Raw genomic sequence first — 21,376 nt, 5'->3', positions numbered from 1 at the left:
AGAGGTATTATTTTAGAATTCAATTGCTTAAATTTAAAAAAGCAGCAACAGCAGACTTTCCTAGTTGTGGCACTGCAGGAAAAAGAGGTAACAGCATATTTTAAATATTCACAATTGCCTGAAAACCAAATGCACTGATATATGTGAGAGTACTACAGAAGTATGGCATATGAGACAACTTTTCTGCATAGCCTTCTTTCACTGTTCTTGTTTTCTTCAGGTGGAGAAAGTAGAATCCTTCAAGTATAGTCAAAGTACCAGGGATAGCCTCCATGCCAAGTACAATACCAAAACCTGTGCCACCATAGTGGGTGATGACCAGTGGGGACACCTACAGTTGGATGCTACCTCCGTGTATCTGCTCTTCTTAGCACAAATGACTGCCTCAGGTTAGTACCAGGACAGAATTACCAGGAGCTCCTGCCGATAGAGCACTGGCTCTGGCGCACGTGGCCTCTCCCAAAGTGTTGACTGGAAAATAACTTAGCTGTTCACATTGCTCAAAGATACACAGTGGGAAAATACTACTTTGCAAATTTTATACAGAGAAACAACTCTTTGAGGTCTAGTTAGTATGCTTTTCTATTGAGAAACAAGTCTGGGTTACTAATTATTTTTTTTTAATTGAGAACCAGGAAATCTGGGGTAGATTTTCTTTAGATGAGTATTGTTATCTTTTTTCAATCCTCAGATACCATGAGATGGGAAAGAAGGGCTAGAGTTTGTTGCTTCTATTAGTGCTCTTCACTGACCAGTCTACTGTTAATATTAACATAAATTGAATCACCTACTTTATACTACTCTTTATGTATATATAATAAACAAGACATGTATCTAAAGGCATCTAAATTATCTTAATGGAATTAATGTAGGAATAAAAAATTCGAGTATTTACTTTTATTATTGAATAATATACCCTTTTCATATTGTTTTGTTATTAGCTTTAGATATCTCACCTGAAAAAAGTAAATGTAAGAACCAACATAATTCCCTTTTATTTCTCCTAACTTGAGGAGGACAATGAATCTGATTATACTCCATTTGTAAATTAAACAGGACTTTTCCCAGATCTTCCTGAGTAAGTAAATGTACTCAGAATACCACATTTTTGATATTCCAATTTCTTTATCTTCCTATCTGGGTATAGAGCTCCTAAGTACTAAGGGCATTCAGGGTGAGAATTGTCCCAGAATATTCTTGTTCTACTTTTCTTGTATAAATAAATATGTGGTGATAAAGCCTTCCTTTTTCCCTTCTAGAATACAGCCCAGAAGCTGAATTACCTTTTATTAAAATTATAGCATGGCTACCCACGTACTCTCCTCTTCTGGTGGGGAGGTTTCTCCCTGAATAAATATATCTTTAGGTATTATTCATTTAAATAGAATGGCAGCCATAGTTCCATTTGTAATATTCTTTTGATACCAACTCTGGAGTATTTTTCTACAAAGCAAACTGTCTCAATATTTCTTATGGTTTTCATTTTGAGTCTAGAAAGGAAGGAGAAATATACTAAAGAGGCTTATAAGAGACATACTCATTCAACAAATATTTGTTGATTTCTGACTTAACATGTGATTTTCAACTCAGTAGGTTGACTTTGATAGGTGTTTGGAAAATGATGGATATTATTTGGGCAGGCCTTTGCAGAATAAACAGGAATAAGTAGAAATTCACACGTCAGAGGAGGAAGGGGAATAGCATGGCTATAGCATAAAAGTTTGAAAGATAACCAACCACCAAGGTAAGACTAGTTATCTTCTATGGTTAGAATGTAACATATATCTGGGAAAATGCCAAAAGATGAGGGTAGAAAGTTGCAGCTAACTATTTAAGGGCCTGTATACCATGCCAAGTAGTTGGGAGTTGAGTCTATAGTCACTACAGAACCACGCAAGGTAAATAATCAGGAAAGTTTCAGATGATTCCCTCCAGTAACAGGAGGATAGATTGAATGGGGTAGAAAATTAAGACGGGGCCTAGTCAGGAAGTTAGTGAAGTACTTGAGGTAAGAAATGATGCAGAACATATGTAAGGCAATAGCCTTGAGGATAAAAAGTATAAATGTGAGAGACAATCAGTAGATAATGTATGAAATCTCTTCATGGAAAATTTCCACCTTTCATAGAAGCAATTCTCTGCACATTTTTGAATATACAAAAAGCTCAATATTGGTTAAAAGAGAGGCTTAGGCAGAGGCTAACTGCCCTTCTCCCCAGCAAAATAACTGTAAACTATGAAAATAAATTTGAGGGGGAAAAGCCCATCCTTTAATCACTGGAAATTGTCCTAAGGGCTTACAGCAAAGTGGAGAAACATTTATTCAAGGAAATCTAAATCTTGGTAAGAACAGTGAGAGTGTGGCATTTAGACCACAACCTACTCCCTCCTTCACCCCAAGCTCACCATGACAGAAACACTACTCAGCATGGATGCAACCAGGAATATAAGGCTTCCTCTTTCCCTAGCTTCCAGGTTAAGGCTATGATATCTCCCCAAGAGAGGTTACCAACATTTCTCATCCTCCTCACCTCTGTGTTACAGAAGCTCTAGTCTAGCCAAGAATAACTAAGAGGTCTGAAACTCTGTTCCTATTCTCGAGTCTCACTCATTGAGTGAAAGCTTGGGGAGCAGTCTAAGAATAATAGGCCTGGCCCACCTTGCTAGTAGCATGGAGGGAAAGGCAGGCCACAAGGACAGAAAGCTCCATAGTCCTTCCCAAGAAAACTGCTTTATTTGGAACTGTGTGTGGGAAAGTTCAATTCAGAAGGGTATTCTCAAAAACAGTAGAGATTTTTGTTCTAAGAAATGAAGAGGAAGCTGATAGCTCAGTAAGAGCAACAAACTAGTCCATTGGCTAACTAGAAGATTTGGCAGAGAACCAGAGAGAAACAGTTGAAAAGAGTTATCCTAGGGTTAAAACGGATGTCAAAGGCTGCCCTCAAAATTGTAAAATGGAGCTTGAATTTAATCGGCTGAGACTATAGAGCAATTTATACCTCACGGCATTATACAGTATAATAGAGCAGTTGGTGGAGGTTAACATCCGGGTATGATAACAACAGAGGCAGATACTTAATAGATCACAGAAGGCTAAAACAAAAACTATGGTCGTCCTCACATGACAGTGGATATGCCCTAGGCTACATTCTCGTAGGAACAGCATCAGAGGCTGCATGCTGTAGGAAAAATAGATTTCATTGACATTGTCCAGCCAAGTCACTAAAATAGAAAGTCAAAATAAACAAGCCCCATGCAGTAGGGTATCAATCTATAGAGTTTCTATAACGTATTATGTACAATATCCAATTTTCAACAAAAATTTATGACATATGGAAAGAAACAAGAAAGTCTAAATCAACACAGGAAAGAAGAGGAGGTAACAGAAACTGTCTTTGAGATGAAGTATATGTTGAATTTAGTAGACAAAGACTTCAAAGCAGTTACTATAAAAATGTCCAAAAATTTAAAGGACACCAGGCTTAAAGAAGTCAAGAAAAATATGATGATTTTAGAGTTGAAAAGTATAGTAACCCAAATGAAAATTTCACTAGAGAGGCTCAACATATTTGAGCTGGCAAAAGAAAGAATCAACAGACTTGAAGATAGATCAACAGAGATTATGCAGTCTGAGGAATAGAGAAAAAATAATGAAGAAAATGAAGAGTACCCGGGAGAAAGGTAGGACATAATTTAGAACACCAGCTCATGTGTAATGAGTGTATCAGAAAGAGAGTAAGGAACAGAAAATATATTCAAAGAAATAAAATAATGGCTGAATAAATCACAAATTCAATGAAAACCATTGATCTATATACATCAAAGAAACTCAAATCTGTTTACAAATAGGGTAAACAGAAATCCACACAGAGAAACATCATAGTAAAAGTTTTAAAAAGCCATAACAGGACATCTTGAAAGCAATCTAAGAAAAATGACTTGTCATATACAAAGGAACCCAAATAAGATTATTAGCTGACTTTTCTTCAGAAAAAAACAAAAAGGAGGCCCGAAGGAAGTGGAATGATGTTTCAAAGGACTGACTGTAAACCAAGAACCCTATATCCAACAAAACTATCTTTCAGAAATGAAGTGAAGTGAAGACATTCTTGGATAAAAACTGAGATTTTTGTGGCCAGTAGACCTACCTTACAAGAAATACAAAAAGAAGTTCTTCATGTCGGAATCAGGTGACCCCAGACAGTAATTGGAATCCACACAAAAAAACCAAGCCACTTGTAAAAGACAAATACCATATAATTTCACTCATATGTGCAACTTAAACAATTGAATGAGGACACAAGAGACCAACAAAAGAGCAGACTTTTCTATTAAAATATTTTTTAATGTTTATTTATTTAATTAGAGAGGGAGAGGGAGAGGAAGAGAGAGAGAGAGAGAGAGAGAGACAAAGATGGGGCGCCTGGGTGGCTCAGTCAGTTAAGTCAGCTCAGGTCAGAGCTTATGTTTGTGGGTTCGAGCCCCGCATCAGGCTCTGTGCTGACAGCTAGCTCAGAGCCTGGAGCCTGCTTCCGGTTCTGTGTCTCCTTCTCTCTCTGACCCTCTCCCTCTCATGCTCTGTCTCTCTATGTATCAAAAATAAATTTTAAAAAAACATTAAAAAGAGAGAGAGAGAGAGAGAGAGAGAGAGAGAGAGAGAGAGAGCATGTAAGCAAGCAAGTTCAGGGAAGGAGCAGAGAGAGAAAATTTCAAGCAGGCTCTGTGCTGTCAGTGTAGAGACCTATGTGGGGCTTAATCTCACAAACCGTGAGATCATGACCTGAACCAAAATCAAGCGTCAGACATTCAACCAGCTGAGCTACCCAGGCACCCCTAAACAGACTCTTAAATACAGAGAACAAACTGGTGGTTGCCAGAAAGGAGGTTGGTTGTGTGTATGGGGGGGGGTGAATGAACTAGATAAAGGAGATTAAGAGTACACTTAACGTGGAGCACCTTGCTGGCTCAGTAAGTAGAGCATGTGACTCTTGATGTCAGGGTCATGAGTTGAAGCCCCATGTTGGGAGTAGAGCTTACTTGAAATACGTAAAAAATTGGGGGCACCTGGGTGGGTCAGGTGGTTGAGTGTCTTTTCCTTACACTCTTGATCTCAGCTCAGTCTTGATCTCAGGATCATGAGTTCAAGCTCTACATTGGGCTCTGTGCTAGGCGTGAAGCCTACTAAAGACATACATACATACATGATGAGCACTGAGAAATGTATAGTTTTGTTGAATCATGATATTATATACCTGAAACTAATATAATACTGTATATTAATTATACTTGAATTTTTAAAGGAAAAAATTAAAAATCAAGAAAAACCAACCACTGGTAAAGTAATTACAAAATACAATATAATTTCATATTTTTTCCTTCTTAACTCATCTAAAAGTCAGTTGTATAAAACAGTATAATTATACTGTTGAGCCAACAGCATATAAAAGTGTAATATATTTGATAATAACAGAATTAAGGAGGTGGATGGGAGCAAAGCAATATTAGGAAAATAATACCAAATGGTAACTCAAATCCGCAGGAACAAATGAAGACCACCAGAAATGGTAAATTACAAGATTAATATTACAAAATATAAATATATAACTTCCTCTCAGCCTCCTTAAAAGATATATAATTGTATAGAGAGGATAAAGAAGATGGGAGCTGAGTAGGAGGACACTAGGCTTGTCCTGTCCCACAAACACAACTAGATAACTATCAAATCATTCTAAATAGCCCAAAAATCAACCTGAAGACTGACAGAACAAATCATACACCTAAAGGCAAAGAAGAAACCACCTTGAAGAAGGTAGGAAGTATGGAGATGTACTTTAGGGGAGAAATGTATCATGGATGCTGTGGAGGGGAAAGAACTTTGGTTGCATAGAAAGGAAAGAAAGAGAGAGACAGAGACAGAGTCAGGAAGAAAGAGAAAGAAGGGCACATGAGAATGCACAAGGAAAACACTTCCCCAAAACCATCAGTTGGAAAAATAAGAAAGGCTGGCTTCCTTGAGTTCTTGTAACCAGTGAGGCTTTTAAAGGTCAGCAGATTTGTCTGGGATGGAGCCCTCAGGGTGCTGCCCTACTCCTGGAGAGAGACAGGCAAACAACAGGTGGGGGAGGGTAGATGGTGTAGAGAAATGAGGGGCACTTGGGGCACTTATTAAGATGGCAACATTCTCCCAAATTGATCTATAGATTCAACATAACTCCTACCAAAAATCCCACTGTCTTTGCAGAAATTGACAAGCTTATCATACAATGCATATGGAAACTCAAGGGACTCAGAATGGCTGAAACAATTTTGAAAAAGAAGAACAAATTTGGAGGATTTGCACTTTCAATTTCAAAACTTACTACAAAGCTACAGTAATAAAAACTGTGTGGTACTAGCTTAAGGAGAGACCTATAGGGTAACAAAATACAAGTGAGTCCAAAATAAACCATCATATTATGGTCAGGTGATTTTTGACATGGGTACCAAGATAATTCAATGGGGAAGGAATGGTCTTCCCAACAAATGGTGCTAGGAAAACTGGATATCCATATGCAAAAGAATGAAATTAGACTTCTTCTTCACACAATAGATAAAACTTAACTCAAAATGAATCATAGACCTAAATGTAAGAGTGAAAACTATAAAACACTATTAATCTGCGGGGGCTGCCATAGCAGTATGTCACAAAATAGTTGATGTAAACAACAGAAATTTATTTTCTTGCAGTTCTGGATGCTAGAAGTGCAAGATCAGGGTGTCAGTAGGGCGGTGAACCCTCACACGCTGGCTTGAATGCAGCCACCTTCTCTGCTCTTTCCTCTTTCCTTTTCTCTGTGTATATTCCAGATATCTCTTATGAGGACACCAATCCCTATTCTATTAGGACTCCACCCTTGTGACTTCATTTAAACCTAATTGTTTCCTTGAAAGTCTTATCTCCAAATATAGTCACATTGAGGATTAGGGCTTCAATGTATGAATTTCAGGGTGACACAATTGGGTTCATAACAAGTAATTTAGGAAAGGATAGGCGTAAGCCTTCCTGACCTTGGATTAGACAAAGCCCTGTTAGGTATATATGACACCAAAAGCATAAGCAAGTAAAAAAAAAAACATAAATTGGAAGTAATCAAATTAGAAACATTTCTGTTTCAAAAGATCTCTTCAAAAAAGTAAAAAACAACCCATAATATGATAGAAAATATTTGCAAGTCACATATCTGATAAGGGAGTTGTATCTATAATACATAAAGAAATCTACAACTCAGTAATAAAAAGATAGATAACCTAATTTAAAATGGGCAAATAGGGCACCTGGGTGGCTCAGTTAAGTGACTGACTTCGGCTCAGGGTGTGATCATGTAGTTCACAAGTTTGAGTCCCACATTGGGCTCTGTGCTGACAGCTCAGAGTCTGGAGCCTGCTTTGGATTCTGTGTCTCCCTCTTTTTCTGTTCCTCCCCTACTAGCACTCGGTCTCTCTCTCTCTCTCTCTCTCTCTCTCTCTCTCTCTCTCTCTCTCTCTCTGGCTCAAAATTAAATATTTAAAAATCTTTTTTAAAAAATGGGCAAAAAAATCTGAATTGACATTTCTCCAAAGAAAATATTTTAATGGCCAATAAGTATGCAAAACAATGCTGAACATTCATAGTTCCTAGGCAATTGCAGACCCAAATAATGAGACAGCATGTCACATCCACTATGATGGCTATAATCAAAAGTACAGAAAATAAAAAGTATTCCTGAGGAGCTAGAAAAATTGGAACCCTCATACATTGTTGGTGGGAACATAAAATGGTGCAGCCACTTTGGAAAACAGTCTGGCAGTTCTCAAAATGTTAAACAGAATTACCATATGACCTAGCAATTTCACTCTTAGGTATATGCCCAAAAGAAATGAAGACATGTTCACTGAAAAGCTTGTGTGTACATATGTGAATGTTCATGGAAGTATTATTTATAATAGCCAAAAACAGGAAACAGTCTAAATGTCCATCAACTGATAATTGGATAAATGTGATACATCCACAGAATGGAATTTTTTTTTAGCAACGAAAAGAAAGGAAGCACTGATACATACTACAGTACAGATGAACCTTTAAAACGTTCTGCTAAGTGAAAGAACTCAGACATGAAAGGTCACGTATTGAATGATTGCATGTGTATGAACATTGGGTAAGGCAGTTTGGCGGAGACATAAAGTAGATTAGTGATTGCTTAGGTGGAGGCAGAGGGGGAGCAAAACTTGAAAGGAAATGAATGACTGCTAATGGGTATAGGGTTTCTTTTGGGGCTGATGAAATATTCTAAAGTTGATTGTGGCCACTGTTACAGAATACCGCATACCCTAAGAACCATTGAATTATATATGTAAAATGGGTGAATTGTATGGTATGTGAATTATATCTCAATAATATTTTTAAAAATGAGGGAGAGGCTTATCGTTAGGTAAGTGCAAGTCAATCTAAGTGGAGTAGACCACTGAGGTGGCCTCATTTCTGGAGGCTTGCATGTTTTAGTGTTTTTAAAAATGTTTATTTATTTATTTTTGAAAGAGAGAGAGAGAGAGAGAGAGCGCAAGAGTGCAAGGGTGGGGGAGGGGCAAACAGAGAAGGAGAGACAGAATCTGAAGCAGGCTCCAGGCTCCAAGCCATCTGCATAGAGCTCAACGTGGGGCCTGAACCCACGACCTGTGAAATCATGACCTGAGCCGAAGTTGGACACTTAACTGACTGAACTACCCAGACTCCCCTTTAGTATGTTTTATTTTATTCTTTATAAATTTATTTGCTAATTACATGTTGATTTTTGATCATGTAGCTATTTTCATTGAAATGATTCTATCAGTGACATTTTATTTATGTATTTAAATTTTTTTAATGTTTATTATTTATTTTTGAGAGAGACAGACTGTAAGTAGCGAAAAGGCAGAGAGAAAGAGGGAGATACAGAATCCAAAGCAGACTCAGTGTAGAGCTGTCAGCATAGAGCCCGACGTGGTGAGATCATGACCTGAGCAAAAGTCAAATGCTTAACCAACTGAACCACCCAGGCATCCCCTTTTAGTGTGTTTTAAATAGCACTAATATCTTTGGCCTTACCCAGCCCTACCTCTTTGCATCTCTTGTATCCTCTGTTCTACAAGCAGTGTTTTGTCTCCACAGGGAACAGGATGCAAAGATTCTGAAATGTATGGTCTTGCCTCAAGAGAGAGGTTAGATTATTCAATAAATAATTATTGAATTATTATCTACTGTTCAGTATTATTTAATATCATGTACAATACAAGACTATAAAGATAAATAAGAACTGGGTCCTTCAAATTAGGTACATACTTATTTATAGTATAGAGTAAAATGTAGGTTCATGGTAGCAAAGAAAATTAAATTCTTTGAAACATAGAAGAGAGGAATCAATGGCAGCATCACAGAGGAGATAGAATTTGATCTGGGCCTTGGAAAAACAGTTAAGATTTCAAGATGTGGAGAAGGCCATTTAATATCATGGGCAAAGGGACAGATGATAAAAATGGGGCAGTTCTATTCTATTTGTTAGCTGTGTCACAAGTCTGAGAGATGGACAAAAGCAGTTTCACATCCTCTACCTTCTCTCAGTCTCTGCACAAGCAAGGAGACCAGATAAGGGTGTGAAACTGGTGTCCAGTATTACTATTTCTTCTCTTTTTTTCCTCTTCATCCAAGAGGTCGAAATCATTTGCTACTACAAGAAAGACCTGGCTGCCAGCGCTGGCCAGTGCTGCAGTTGCTAGTTTTGACAGACCATGCATCAGGAAGAGTTTGCACTCTTAGGATATGGATCATATAGTCCTTTTGGGTTCTAAAGCTACAGAGTTCTCATTTGAAACATCTGCCCATAGATCAGAGATTTAAATATGAAAAAAAATTATGAAAGTACCAGAAACATTCACGGAATAAAGTTCAGAAAAGTTTATGAGAAGAAAACTATGCTGTAAACAAAGCCAGAATTCAAACAAATTAGGAAAAATACTTGCAACACATATGATGGGTAAAAAGCTAATTTCCTCAATTTCCATTGATACATCAATAAAGGAATGACCAGAAATTCAATAGAAATTGGTGAGGGACTCAACCAAACAGTTCATAGGAAAAGAAATGCAGGGGCACCTGGGTGGCTCAGTTGGTTAAGCCTCCGACTTCGGCTCAGGTCAGATCTCACATTCATGGGTTCGAGCCCCATGTCAGGCTCTGTGCTGACAGCTCAGAGCCTGGAGCCTGCTTCTGGTTCTGTGTCTCCTTCTCTCTCTGCCCCTCCCCCTCTCATGCTCTGTCTCTCTCTGTATCAAAAATAAATAAAACATCAAAAAAAATTTTTTAAAGAAATGCAGATGGCTTATAAACATATAAAAAGACTCATAACCTTATTCCCAATAAAAGAACTGCAAATTAAATTACAGAGAGATTTTATTTCTCAACCATTGTAATGGAAAAGATCAAAATCTTTTATTAAAGCCTGTGTTGACAAGGATATGGGGAATAGGCAGGCAGTGCTTATTGGTAGGTAAACTGTGAAACTTCTTTGCAGAATAACTTGGTGATTATCAACATTTAATATGCACATGGTGAATAAGGAGATGTGTACCGATATTTGCAACTTACTTTTTTAGGGTTTATTTTTGAGAGAGAGAGAGAGAGAGGCAGAGTATGAGCAGGGAAGGGGCAGACAGGGAGCCACAGAACTCAAAGCAGGCTCCAGGCTCCACACTCTCAGCACAGAGCCCGATGTGGGGTTCAAACTCACAAACTGTGAGATCATGACTTGAGCTAAAGTTGATGCTTAACCAACTGAGCCACCCAGGCGTCCTGCAACTTATTTTGAAATGTATCACAAAGGATGGATGGATGGATGGATGGATGGATGGATACATATGTGATAGAAAAATACAGTAGAATATTAATGCATGAATCTAGATGATGTGCCTATAGATGTCCACTGAAAATTCTGTCCTTTTTTCTGTTTGTTTGAAAATACTCATATTAGCAATTAGTGGCTCCGTGGCTTCTACTTCAGGGATACCTCAAGAAACAAGTCAAAGTACACATGGTGGAATGTCCCAAATAACGCTATGAGTAGGGTAATAAAATAACCAAAGTCTCAACAAGAGAGACAAAGGGACACCATTAAAAGAACACTTCCTGGGGCACCTGGGTGGCTCAGTTGGTTAAGTGTCCAGCTTTGGCTCAGGTCATGATCTCATGGTTCTTGGGTTTGAGCCCCTCGTTGGGCTCTGTAGTGACAGCTAGCTTGGAGCCTAGAACCTGCTTCAAATTCTATGTCTCCCTCTCTCTCTGACCCTCCCCTGCTCGTGCTGTCTCTGCCTCTCAAAAATAAATTTAAAAACATTTTAAAATTTAAAAAAAGAACACTTCCTGAATGGACAGGCCCTGGACAGTATATGAGCTTCCTTTAATATAGCAGTACTTGCAGGTGCAGAGCGCATAACACGCATTTAAAACTTACAAGAGACAGAAAGTTAGCAAAAATGATGAAACAGAAGAACTCTCTTCTAAAGAAATTCCAGGAAGAAGTGATAGCTAAAGAATTGGTCAAAACAGATATAATCAACATAACTGACTAAGAATTTAGAACAATAGTCATAAAATTAATTACTGGGCTTGTAAAAGGCATGGAAGATACCAGAGAAGCTATTGCTACAAAGAATATGGACCTTAAAAATGGTTGTGATGAATTAAATAATGCTCTAAATGGGGTGCATAATAAAATATAGGCAGCCACTACACGGATTGAAGAGTCAGGGAGGAGAATAGGTGAATCAGAAGACACAATTATAGAGAAAGAGGAAACCAAGAAAAAGAGAGATAAATTGATCCAGGAGCACAAAAGGACAATTTGAGAACTGAATGATGCAATCAAATGGAACAATTTCCATATCATAGGAATTCCTGAAGAAGAAAGAGAAAAAGGGGCTGAAAAGGTACTTGAACAAATTATAGCTGAGAACTTCCTCAATCTGGGGAAAGAAACAGACATTGAAATCCAAAAGGCACAGAGAACTCCCCTCAGACATATTGTGAATCGACCATCTGCATGATATATCAGAGTGAAACTGGCAAAATATAAAGGTAAAGGGAGAATTCTGAAAGCACCTATGGATAAAAAGGCCCTAACATACAAAAGGAGACCTATGAGAGTAGTTGCAGATGTATCTACTGAAACTTGGCAGGCCAGAAAAGAATTATAGGAAATCTTCAATGAGATGAACAGAAAAAATATGCAGTCAAGAATCCTCTATCCAGCAAGCCTGTCATTCAGAATAGAAGGAGAGATAAAGGTTTTTCAAAACAAATGTTGAAGGAATTCATCACCACAAAACCAGCCCTACAAGAAATCCGAAGAAGGACTCTATGAGGGAAATCTTGCAAGGAACACAAGGTACCAGAGATACCACTACAAGCATGAATCCTATAGAGAACACAATGACTCGAAACCCATATTTTTCAATAATAACACTGAATATAAATGAACTAAATGCTCCAATCAAAAGACATAGGGTATCAGAATGGATAAAAAGACAAAATATATCTATTTGCTGTCTACAAGATACTCATTCTAGACCTAAGGATACCTTCAGATTGAAAGTGAGGGGATGGAGAAATATCTATCATGCAACTGGAAGTCAAAAGAGCCATACTTATATCGGACAAATTGGACTTTAAAGTAAAGGCAGTAACAAGAGATGAAGAAGGTCATTATCTCATAATTAGAGGGAGGGTCTAACCATCAGGAAGAGCTAACAATTATTAACACCTATGCACCGACTTCAGGAACACACAAATACATAAAACAATCATAAACAGAAACAATATTATTGATAAGAATGTGCTAGTTACAGGGGAATTAATACTCCACTGACAGCCATGCATAGATCAACCAGATGGAAAATCAATAAATAAACAATAGACCAAACGACACATTGGACCAGATGGATCTGACAGATATATTTAGAACTCTGCATCCTCAAGGTATGGAATTCACTTTCTTCTCAAGTGCACATGGTACATTCTCCAAGATAGATCAGATACTGGGTCATAAAGCAGCCCTCAATAAATATAAGCAAAATGAGATCATACCATGCACACTTTCAGATCACAATGCTATGAAACTTGAAATCAATAACAGGATAAAGTCTGGAAAACCTCCAAAAACATGGAGGTTAAAGAACACCCTAGTAAAGAATGATTGGACTAATCAGGCAGTTAGAGAAGAAATTAAAAATATATATGGAAACAAATGAAAATACATCAACCCAAATTCTCTGGGGCACACCAAAGGCAGTTTTAAGAGGACAGTATATTGCACATCAGGCCTATTTCAAGAAACTAGAAAAAGTGCAAATACAAAATCAAACAGCACACCTAAAGGAACTAGAAGGACAGCAGCAAGAGCACCCCAAACCTAACAGAAGAAGAGAAATAATAAAGATCAGGGCAGAAATAAACAAAATAGAATCCAAAATCACAGTTGAACATTTCAATAAAATGAAGAGTTGGCTCTTGGAAAAAATAAACAAAATTGATAAACCTCTAGCCAGGCTGTTCAGGAAAAAAAAAAAGACAGGACACCCAAATAGACAAAATCAAGAATTAAAATGGATTTATTACCACCAATCCCTCAGAAATACAAGCAAATATCAGGGAGTACTATGAAAAAGTATATGCCAAAAAACTGACTACCTAGAAGAAATAGACAAATTCCTAAACACACACGCACTACCAAATTTCAAATGGAAAAATACAGAAAGTCTGAACAGACCCATAACCAGTGATGAAATCAAACTAGTTATCAAAAATCTCCCAACAAATAAGAGCCCTGGGCCAGATGGCTTCCCGGGGGAATTCTACCAGCCATTTATGGCAGAGTTAATACCCATTCTTCTCAAGCTATTCCAAAAAATAGAAAGGGAAGGGAAACTTCCAGATTCATTCTATGAAGCCAGCATCACTTTGATTCCCAAATCAGACAGAGAACCAGCAAAAACAGAGAACTACAGGCCAATATCCTTGATGAATACATATGCAAAAATCCTCAGCAAGATACTTGCAAATCGAATTCAACAGCATATGAAAAGAATTATCCACCATGATCAAGTGAGATTTATTCCTGAGTTACAGGCCTGGTTCAGTATTTGCATCGATGAATCAATTTGAGATATCACCTTAACAAAAGAAAAGATAAAAACAATATGATCCTGTTGATAGATCCAGAAAAAGCATTTGACAAAATAACAGCATCTTTTCTTAATAAAGACCCTTGAGAAAGTCAGGACAGAAGGAACTTACTTAAACACATAAAAGCCATTTATGAAAAGCCCACAGCTAATATCATCCTCAATGGGAAAAACTGAGAGCATTCCCCCTGAGATGAGGAGTACGACAGGGGTGTCCATTCTCACCACTGTTGTTTAATGTAGTGATGGAAGTCCTACCATCAGCAATCAGACAACCAAAGGAAAGAAAAGGCATCAGAATTGGCAAAGATGAAATCAATGTTTCAGTTTTCACAGATGACATGATATTCTACATGAAAAACCTGACAGACTTCACCAAAAGCCTACAAGAACTGATCCAGGCATTCAGCAAAGTCACAGGGTACAAAATCAACATACAGAAATCAGTTGCATATTTATACACCAATAATGAAACAACAGAAAAAGAAATAAAGAAACTGATCCCATTCACAAATGCACAAAAAACATAAAATACCTAGGAATAAACCTATCCAAAGATGTAGAAGGTATGTATGATGAAAACTATAGAAAACTTATGAAGAAATTTGAAGACACAAAGAAATGGAAAAACATTCCATGTTCATGGATCGGAAGAATAAACATTGTTAAAATGTCATTATTGCCCAAAGCAATCTACACATTCAATGCAATCTCAATCAAAATTGCACCAGCATTCTCCTCAAAGCTAGAACAAACTATCCTAAAATTCATATGGAACCACAAAAGACCCCAAATAGGTAAAGTAATATTGATGAAGAAAACCAAAACGGGAGGCATCACAATCCAGACTTTAGCCTCTACCACAAAGCTATAGTCATAAAAACAGTATTGTATTGGCACAAAAACAGATATATAGACCAAAGGAATTCAATAGAGAGCCCAGAATTGGACCCACAAATGTATGGCCAATTAATCTTTGACAAAGCAGGAAAGAGTATCCAATGGAGACAAGACAGCCTGTTTAACAGATGCTGCTGGGAGAATTGTACAGCAACATGCAAAATAATGAAACTAGACCACTTTCTTACACCATACACAAAAATAAACTTAAAACAAATGAAGGACCTGAACGTGAGATAGGGAACCATCAAAACCCTAGAGAAGAAATCAGGAAACAACCTCCTTAACCTCACCCACAGTCATTTCTTAGTGACACATCCACAAAGGCAAGGGGATCAAGAGCTAAATTGAACTATTGGGACCTCATCAAGATAAAAGGCTTCTGCACTGCAAAGAAAACAGTCAGTTAAACTAATAGGCAACCAATGGAATGGGAAAAGATAGTTGCATATGACATGTCAGATAAAGGGCTAGTATCCAAAATCTATAAGGAAGTCACCAATCTCCACACCCAATAACTAATCCAGTGAAGAAATGGGCTGAAGACATGAAGAGACACTTCTTCAAAGAGGACATCCAGATGGCCAACAGGCACATGAAACTATGCTCTGTTTCACTCATCATCAGGGAAATACAAATCAAAACCACACTGAGATACTACCTCACACCAGTCAGAGTGGCTAAAATGAACAAATCAGGAGACTATAGATGCTGGCAAGGATGTGGAGAAATGAAAACCCTCCTACACTGTTGGTGTTAATATAAACTGGTCTAGCCGCTCTGGAAAACAGTGTGGAGGTTCCTCAAACAATTAACAAAAGAACTCCCCTATGACCCAGCAATAGCACTGCTGGGAATTTGCCCAAGAGATACAGAAGTGCTGATGCATAGGGGCACATGTACCCCAATGTTCATAGCAGCACTTTCAACAATAGCCAAATCATGGAAAGAGCCTAAATGTCTATCAACTGATGAATGGAGAAATATGTGGTTTATCTATACAATGGAATACTACATGGCCAGGAGAAATAATGAAATCTGGCCATTTGTAGCAAAGTGGATGGACTTCGAGGGTGTCATGCTAAGCAAAATAAGTTAGGTGGAGAAGGACAGATATGATTTCACTCATAGGTCTAACACGAAAAACCTAACAGAGGACCATGGGGTGGGGAAGGGGGGAAAAAGAGTTAGGGAGAGGAAGGGAGGCAAGTCATGAGAGACTCTTGATACTGAAAACGATCTGAGGGCTGAAGGGGGAGGGTGAAAGGGGAAGGGAGGTGATGGCCATGGCGGAGGGCACTTGTGGGAAGAGCACTGGGTGTTATATGGAAACCAACTTGACAATAAATATAAAAAATATGTGGTTTATATATAATAGAATTCTACATGACAATGACAAAGAATGATATCTGGCCATTTGTAGTAACATAGGTGGAACTTGAGGGTGTTATGCTACGTGAAATAAGTCAGGCAGAGAAGGACAGATACCATATGTTTTCACTCATATATGGAACAGGAGAAACTTAACAGAGGACCATGGGGGAGGGGAAGGGGAAAATAGTTAAGGAGAGGGTGGGAGACAAACCATAAGAGATTCTTAAATACTGAGAACGAACTTAGGGTTGGTGAGGGTGGGGAAGAGGAGAAAACAAGTGATGGGCATGAAGGAGGGCACTTGTTTGGATGAGCACTGGGGTTATATGGAAACCAACTTGACAATACCCTGTAAAGGAACAAAAAATGTTCATAATGCAATTTTGGGGAAAAATAATATGCATAAATCTGTGACTGAGCAATCCTTCCAATAATTTACCTTGGGAAAGAAAAGAATTTACCTTGATATACTGTTACATGTGCATAAAGATGTATATAAATATATTCATTACAGCGTTGATTATAGTGATGAAAGATTAGCTGCAACCTAATTGTTTTCAGTAGATAAATTAGTGGAATGCTGCATAGCCATTAAAAAATAAGACAGATATACTTAAAATTGCCTCCAACATATATATGAAAAAGCAATTTACAGTATAGCATACTGCCCTTTGACAATTTTTATATATGTGTGACATTTCTCTGAAAGGCTATAAGAGGAAAATGTTCCTTTCTTCCAGAGAGGAGATTTGGCAGGGTGGGAATGACGTGATTCTGGGTGGGAGGAATAGTTTTGCTGTATGCCTGTTGGTATTTCTTTACAGGGGGTTGTGGGAGTAGGAGAAGGAAGAGGAGTTAGTTTTTCAAGAAAAATGGGTCATACTGTACATATTAGGAAGCAGCATGGCATCTTCATTAGGAACTCAGGCTTTGAAGCTGATAGTTGAGTCCTGGGTCCACTATTTATTAGTTAAATGGTCTGAGGCAAATAGTTAATCTCTCTAAGCCTCATGATGAAAATAGAGGTACCCACCTTTTAGGGTCGATGTGAAAATTAAATGGATAATTCATGAAAAATACTCCACTTGTAAGCTATAACTATCTTTGTGTCATTTATATTTAGAATAATTATTTTTACTCTAAAATAATAGTTTTAAGGATTCCTTGATATCTTAATCTTTGTCTACTTCTTGCTTAGTATTTAGACTCCCTCCAACCCTTCTTTGAAATATTTGTCTTTTTCCAGACACCTTAAATCACATTATAATTATCTATAGAATTAGGAATCTGAGACTTTCTATCCAAAATTAAAAATCACGGTTAAAATTCTTCCATATTATAATACACTGGTATCTCATTTAGTCAAAGACTAGCCTAGGTCTGATTCATGGTGGTGTTTTTATGGTCTAGGAATCAAAGTGCCTCTCATTGTACCAAAAGGAGGAATGGGATTACTTGAGAATAATCAGTTACTGTGGCAGCCTGTAAGCCTATACTGATAATTGACCAGCTCTATATCATTACTCTCTTTTCCTTCAGGACTTCATATCATCCACAGCCTAGATGAAGTCAATTTCGTTCAGAATCTTGTATTTTACATTGAAGCTGCATATAAAACTGCTGTAAGTACTCATTTTAGAATTAATTTTAAACATATGATAGGTTTGTTTTAATTTTTATTAAGTTTATTTGTTTTTTTAAGTTTATTTGTTTTTGAAGAGAGAGAGGGCAAGAGCGAGTGAGCACACATGCAAGGAGGGGCAGAGAGAGAGGGAAAAGGGAGAGAGAATCATAGGCAGGCTTCAAGCTGTCAGCGCAGAGCTCAATACCGGGCTCGAACTCACAAACCATGAGATCATGACCTGAGCCAAAATCAACAGTCAGATGCTTAGCCAACTGAGCCACTCAGGCGCCCCTAAACATATATTTTTAAAATTTTTAAATGTTTATTTATTTTTGAGACAGAGAGAGACAGAGTGCAATCAAGGGAGGGGCAGAGAGTAAGGGAGACAGAATCTGAAACAGGCACAAGGCTCTGAGCTGTCAGCAAAAAACCCGATGTGAGGCCCAAACCCATGAACAGTGAGATCATGACCTGAGCCGAAGTTGGCCACTCAACCAATTGAGCCACCCAGGCATCCCAATATTTTTAAAAATACTAGACAACCTGTTCTTTCTCTTAATGATGCACCTCATAGTGAACCAATCTATAAGGCTTCTCACAGAAATCGCCTTCAACCTCTTTCATTATTAAGCTCTGTCATTCTCTTTTTGCCTCCTTTCCAAGGAAGTACAGAAGCAAGAGGGTCAAGATGCTATGCATCCGTTCTTTTCAAACTCTGTAATATCTCATGTTATGTATTTGGGAACCTGGGACTAAATTATGGTCTTATTTTAATGACCTATGGTCTAAAACACAGGAGCAAGATGGCTATAGAGTATAATGGGTCAGTTAGCTACTTAGAAATAAAATTTGGCCATATGTTTAATATTATCTGTAGACATTGCTTCTGAGTTTACTATACAAAAAAGATAGTTCCTTTTTCTTACAACTACCAGAGGAGATCTGTTTATATTAAATCATGATATATTTAACATCTCCTCTCTCAGAGATCACTGTTTTTCACTCCATAATGTTCTTTGTAATGAAACTGGTTGTCATAAGTAGTCCAAGTATTTTTAGTCATCTAAAATGTTTAATTTGTGTAGTTGATATTTAGCTGTTTTAGGTGGAATGGTAAATCTGTGACCTGTAACTCCATATTTGCCAGATGGAGAAGTTTGACATAGACATATTTGATGCAAGCTACATTATTTGTTGACTGATCCCTTTGCCTTCTGATACCATAGGCGTGCTATGGTCCAGGGTACAAGTCAGAGTTCTCTGGCCTTTCCATTGCAGCCAGGGATTACAGGAGAATTAATGATATGTGTGCCTTCTCATAGTCTAATCTTTGCTGCACAAATTAGGGTAGAGTTGGGTTTGGGGACAAGTGAGGCTAGCCATGGGATAAATATGGCTCACATTCCAGAAGCTTCACTTTAACTCATAGATTTGATATAAAAGTCATTTAAGGTAAATATAAAAACAGGTATAGGTGTGTGTGTGTGTGTGTGTGTGTGTGTGTGTTTGCATGCACACATGCATATTTACACATGAATAATTTCCAAATTCTGCTCAAAGAGAGGGTGTAGAAGCAATGGCATCACATTGACAATGGCACATTGACAATGAGCACCCGTCCCTCAGTTTTGGATTGTAACTGCTCATTCTGTAATAAAAGAAAGCAGGATTCCTTGTAGAAGTGGTTGATTTCAGGGATGAGGTGCAGAAAACACAGGATGAAACTAGTATCTTGTAGTGACAGAAAGTGAGGAAGTGTTCAAAAAGAATAGAACATGTCAAAAGGGCATGGGAGCCAACCCAGAAGAACTCCCATTGGATAAAGCTGAACAATTTGAGCAACAAAACAAAAAATAACGTTTTGTTAAAACCCAGAGAATAACCTAAATATTTATGAATACATACTAATATAAATAAATGAGGGATAAAGGACAACTCTTCCTTAGAGGAGAATCGTAATTAATGGCTGTAGAGGTAATGAAACTAAAATATCACCATTGAAATACCACTGTAATAATTGCTGCAGACAAGATTCACCAATGGATGCTAAATTGGCAGGTAGATATTTCAGGAGAAATGGGATATTTGCACAGTTGTAAAGTATCTTGTTATTTATTAATCAAAAGGAAGAGAATAGTAACAGTCACATGGAGAAACCCTGCAAACACCATATGATGAAAGTTAACATCACCACAATAAGCCATAGCAACATCGTTTACTCCCTGATGTGATGCAGTGAGGACACAGCATAACATCTGTAGTATTATTGACAAAAATGCATAGCCTTAATATAATCAAGAGAAGGCATCAGGTGAACCTAAATCGAGGGAAATCTATAAAAATGTCTGACCACTGATCTTCAGAAAGTGTCAAGGTCATGAAAGACAAGATCTGTGAAACTGTAACTGATTAGAAGAGACCAAGGAGGCATGACAAATGCAGCATGGTATTCTGGATTGGTCCTGGAACATAAAAAGGCTAGTAGTAGAAAAACTGGTGAAATCCTAAGAAAGTCCATAATTTGGTTACTAGCATTGTACTAATGTCAATTTCTTAGCTTTGTCAATTGTACTATGGTTATGTCAGGTGTTAACATTAGGGGAAGTTGAATGAAAGGTCTATAAAATTCAACGTACTCTTTTTGTAACTTCTCTGTAACTCTGAAGTTCTTTCAAATAAAAAAAGTTTTTAAAAAGTAATTTTAAATGTTATCTTTATATTATCAAGGGGCCATACAAAGTTATGGTTAAGAATTTACACTTGGTAATCTCTGATGATTGCTTGTATTTCTAAGGGATTGGTTGTAATAGATCCTTCTTCGTTCATGATTTTGTCTATCTGAGTGCTCTCTCATTTTTTTCTGAGGAGCCTGGCTAGAGGTTTATCGATTTTGTTTACTTTTTCGAAGAACCAACTCTTGGTTTCATTAATCTGCTCGACTGTTCTTTTGGATTCTATATTGTTTATTTCTGCCCTGATCTTTATTATTTCTTTTCTTCTGCTGGGTTTGGGGTGTTCTTGCTGCTTCCTTTCTAGTTCCAGTAGGTTCTCTGTTAGTTTTTGAATTTGCACTCTCTCTAGTTTGTTGAGATTGGCCTGGATTGCAATATACTTCCCTCTTAGGACTGCCTTTGCTGCATCCCAGAGATTTTGGATTGTTGTATTTTCGTTTTCGTTGGTTTCCATATATTTTTTAATTTCTTCTCTAATTGCCTGATTAACGCAATCATTCTTTAATAGGGTGGTTTTTAA

General features: G+C 37.6%; 1 protein-coding gene across 4 annotated transcripts in view; it reads left to right on the top strand.

Annotated features, from left to right (window-relative positions):
• The window catches only part of PHKA1 (phosphorylase kinase regulatory subunit alpha 1), a 195,992-nt gene that overhangs the window by 12,489 nt on the left and 162,127 nt on the right, over positions 1-21,376 (top strand). For all 4 annotated transcript variants that reach the window (XM_029930576.1, XM_029930578.1, XM_029930579.1 and 1 more), the window contains exons 4-5: positions 221-389; positions 18,040-18,122. In XM_029930576.1, coding sequence (XP_029786436.1) covers positions 221-389; positions 18,040-18,122 — 252 coding nt within the window. The remainder of the gene's footprint in view (positions 1-220; positions 390-18,039; positions 18,123-21,376) is intronic.

Source organism: Suricata suricatta, chromosome X (genome assembly GCF_006229205.1).
Source record: "Suricata suricatta isolate VVHF042 chromosome X, meerkat_22Aug2017_6uvM2_HiC, whole genome shotgun sequence".
Classification (NCBI taxonomy): Eukaryota; Metazoa; Chordata; class Mammalia; order Carnivora; family Herpestidae; genus Suricata; species Suricata suricatta.
This window is presented reverse-complemented; position numbering and strand designations above follow the sequence as displayed.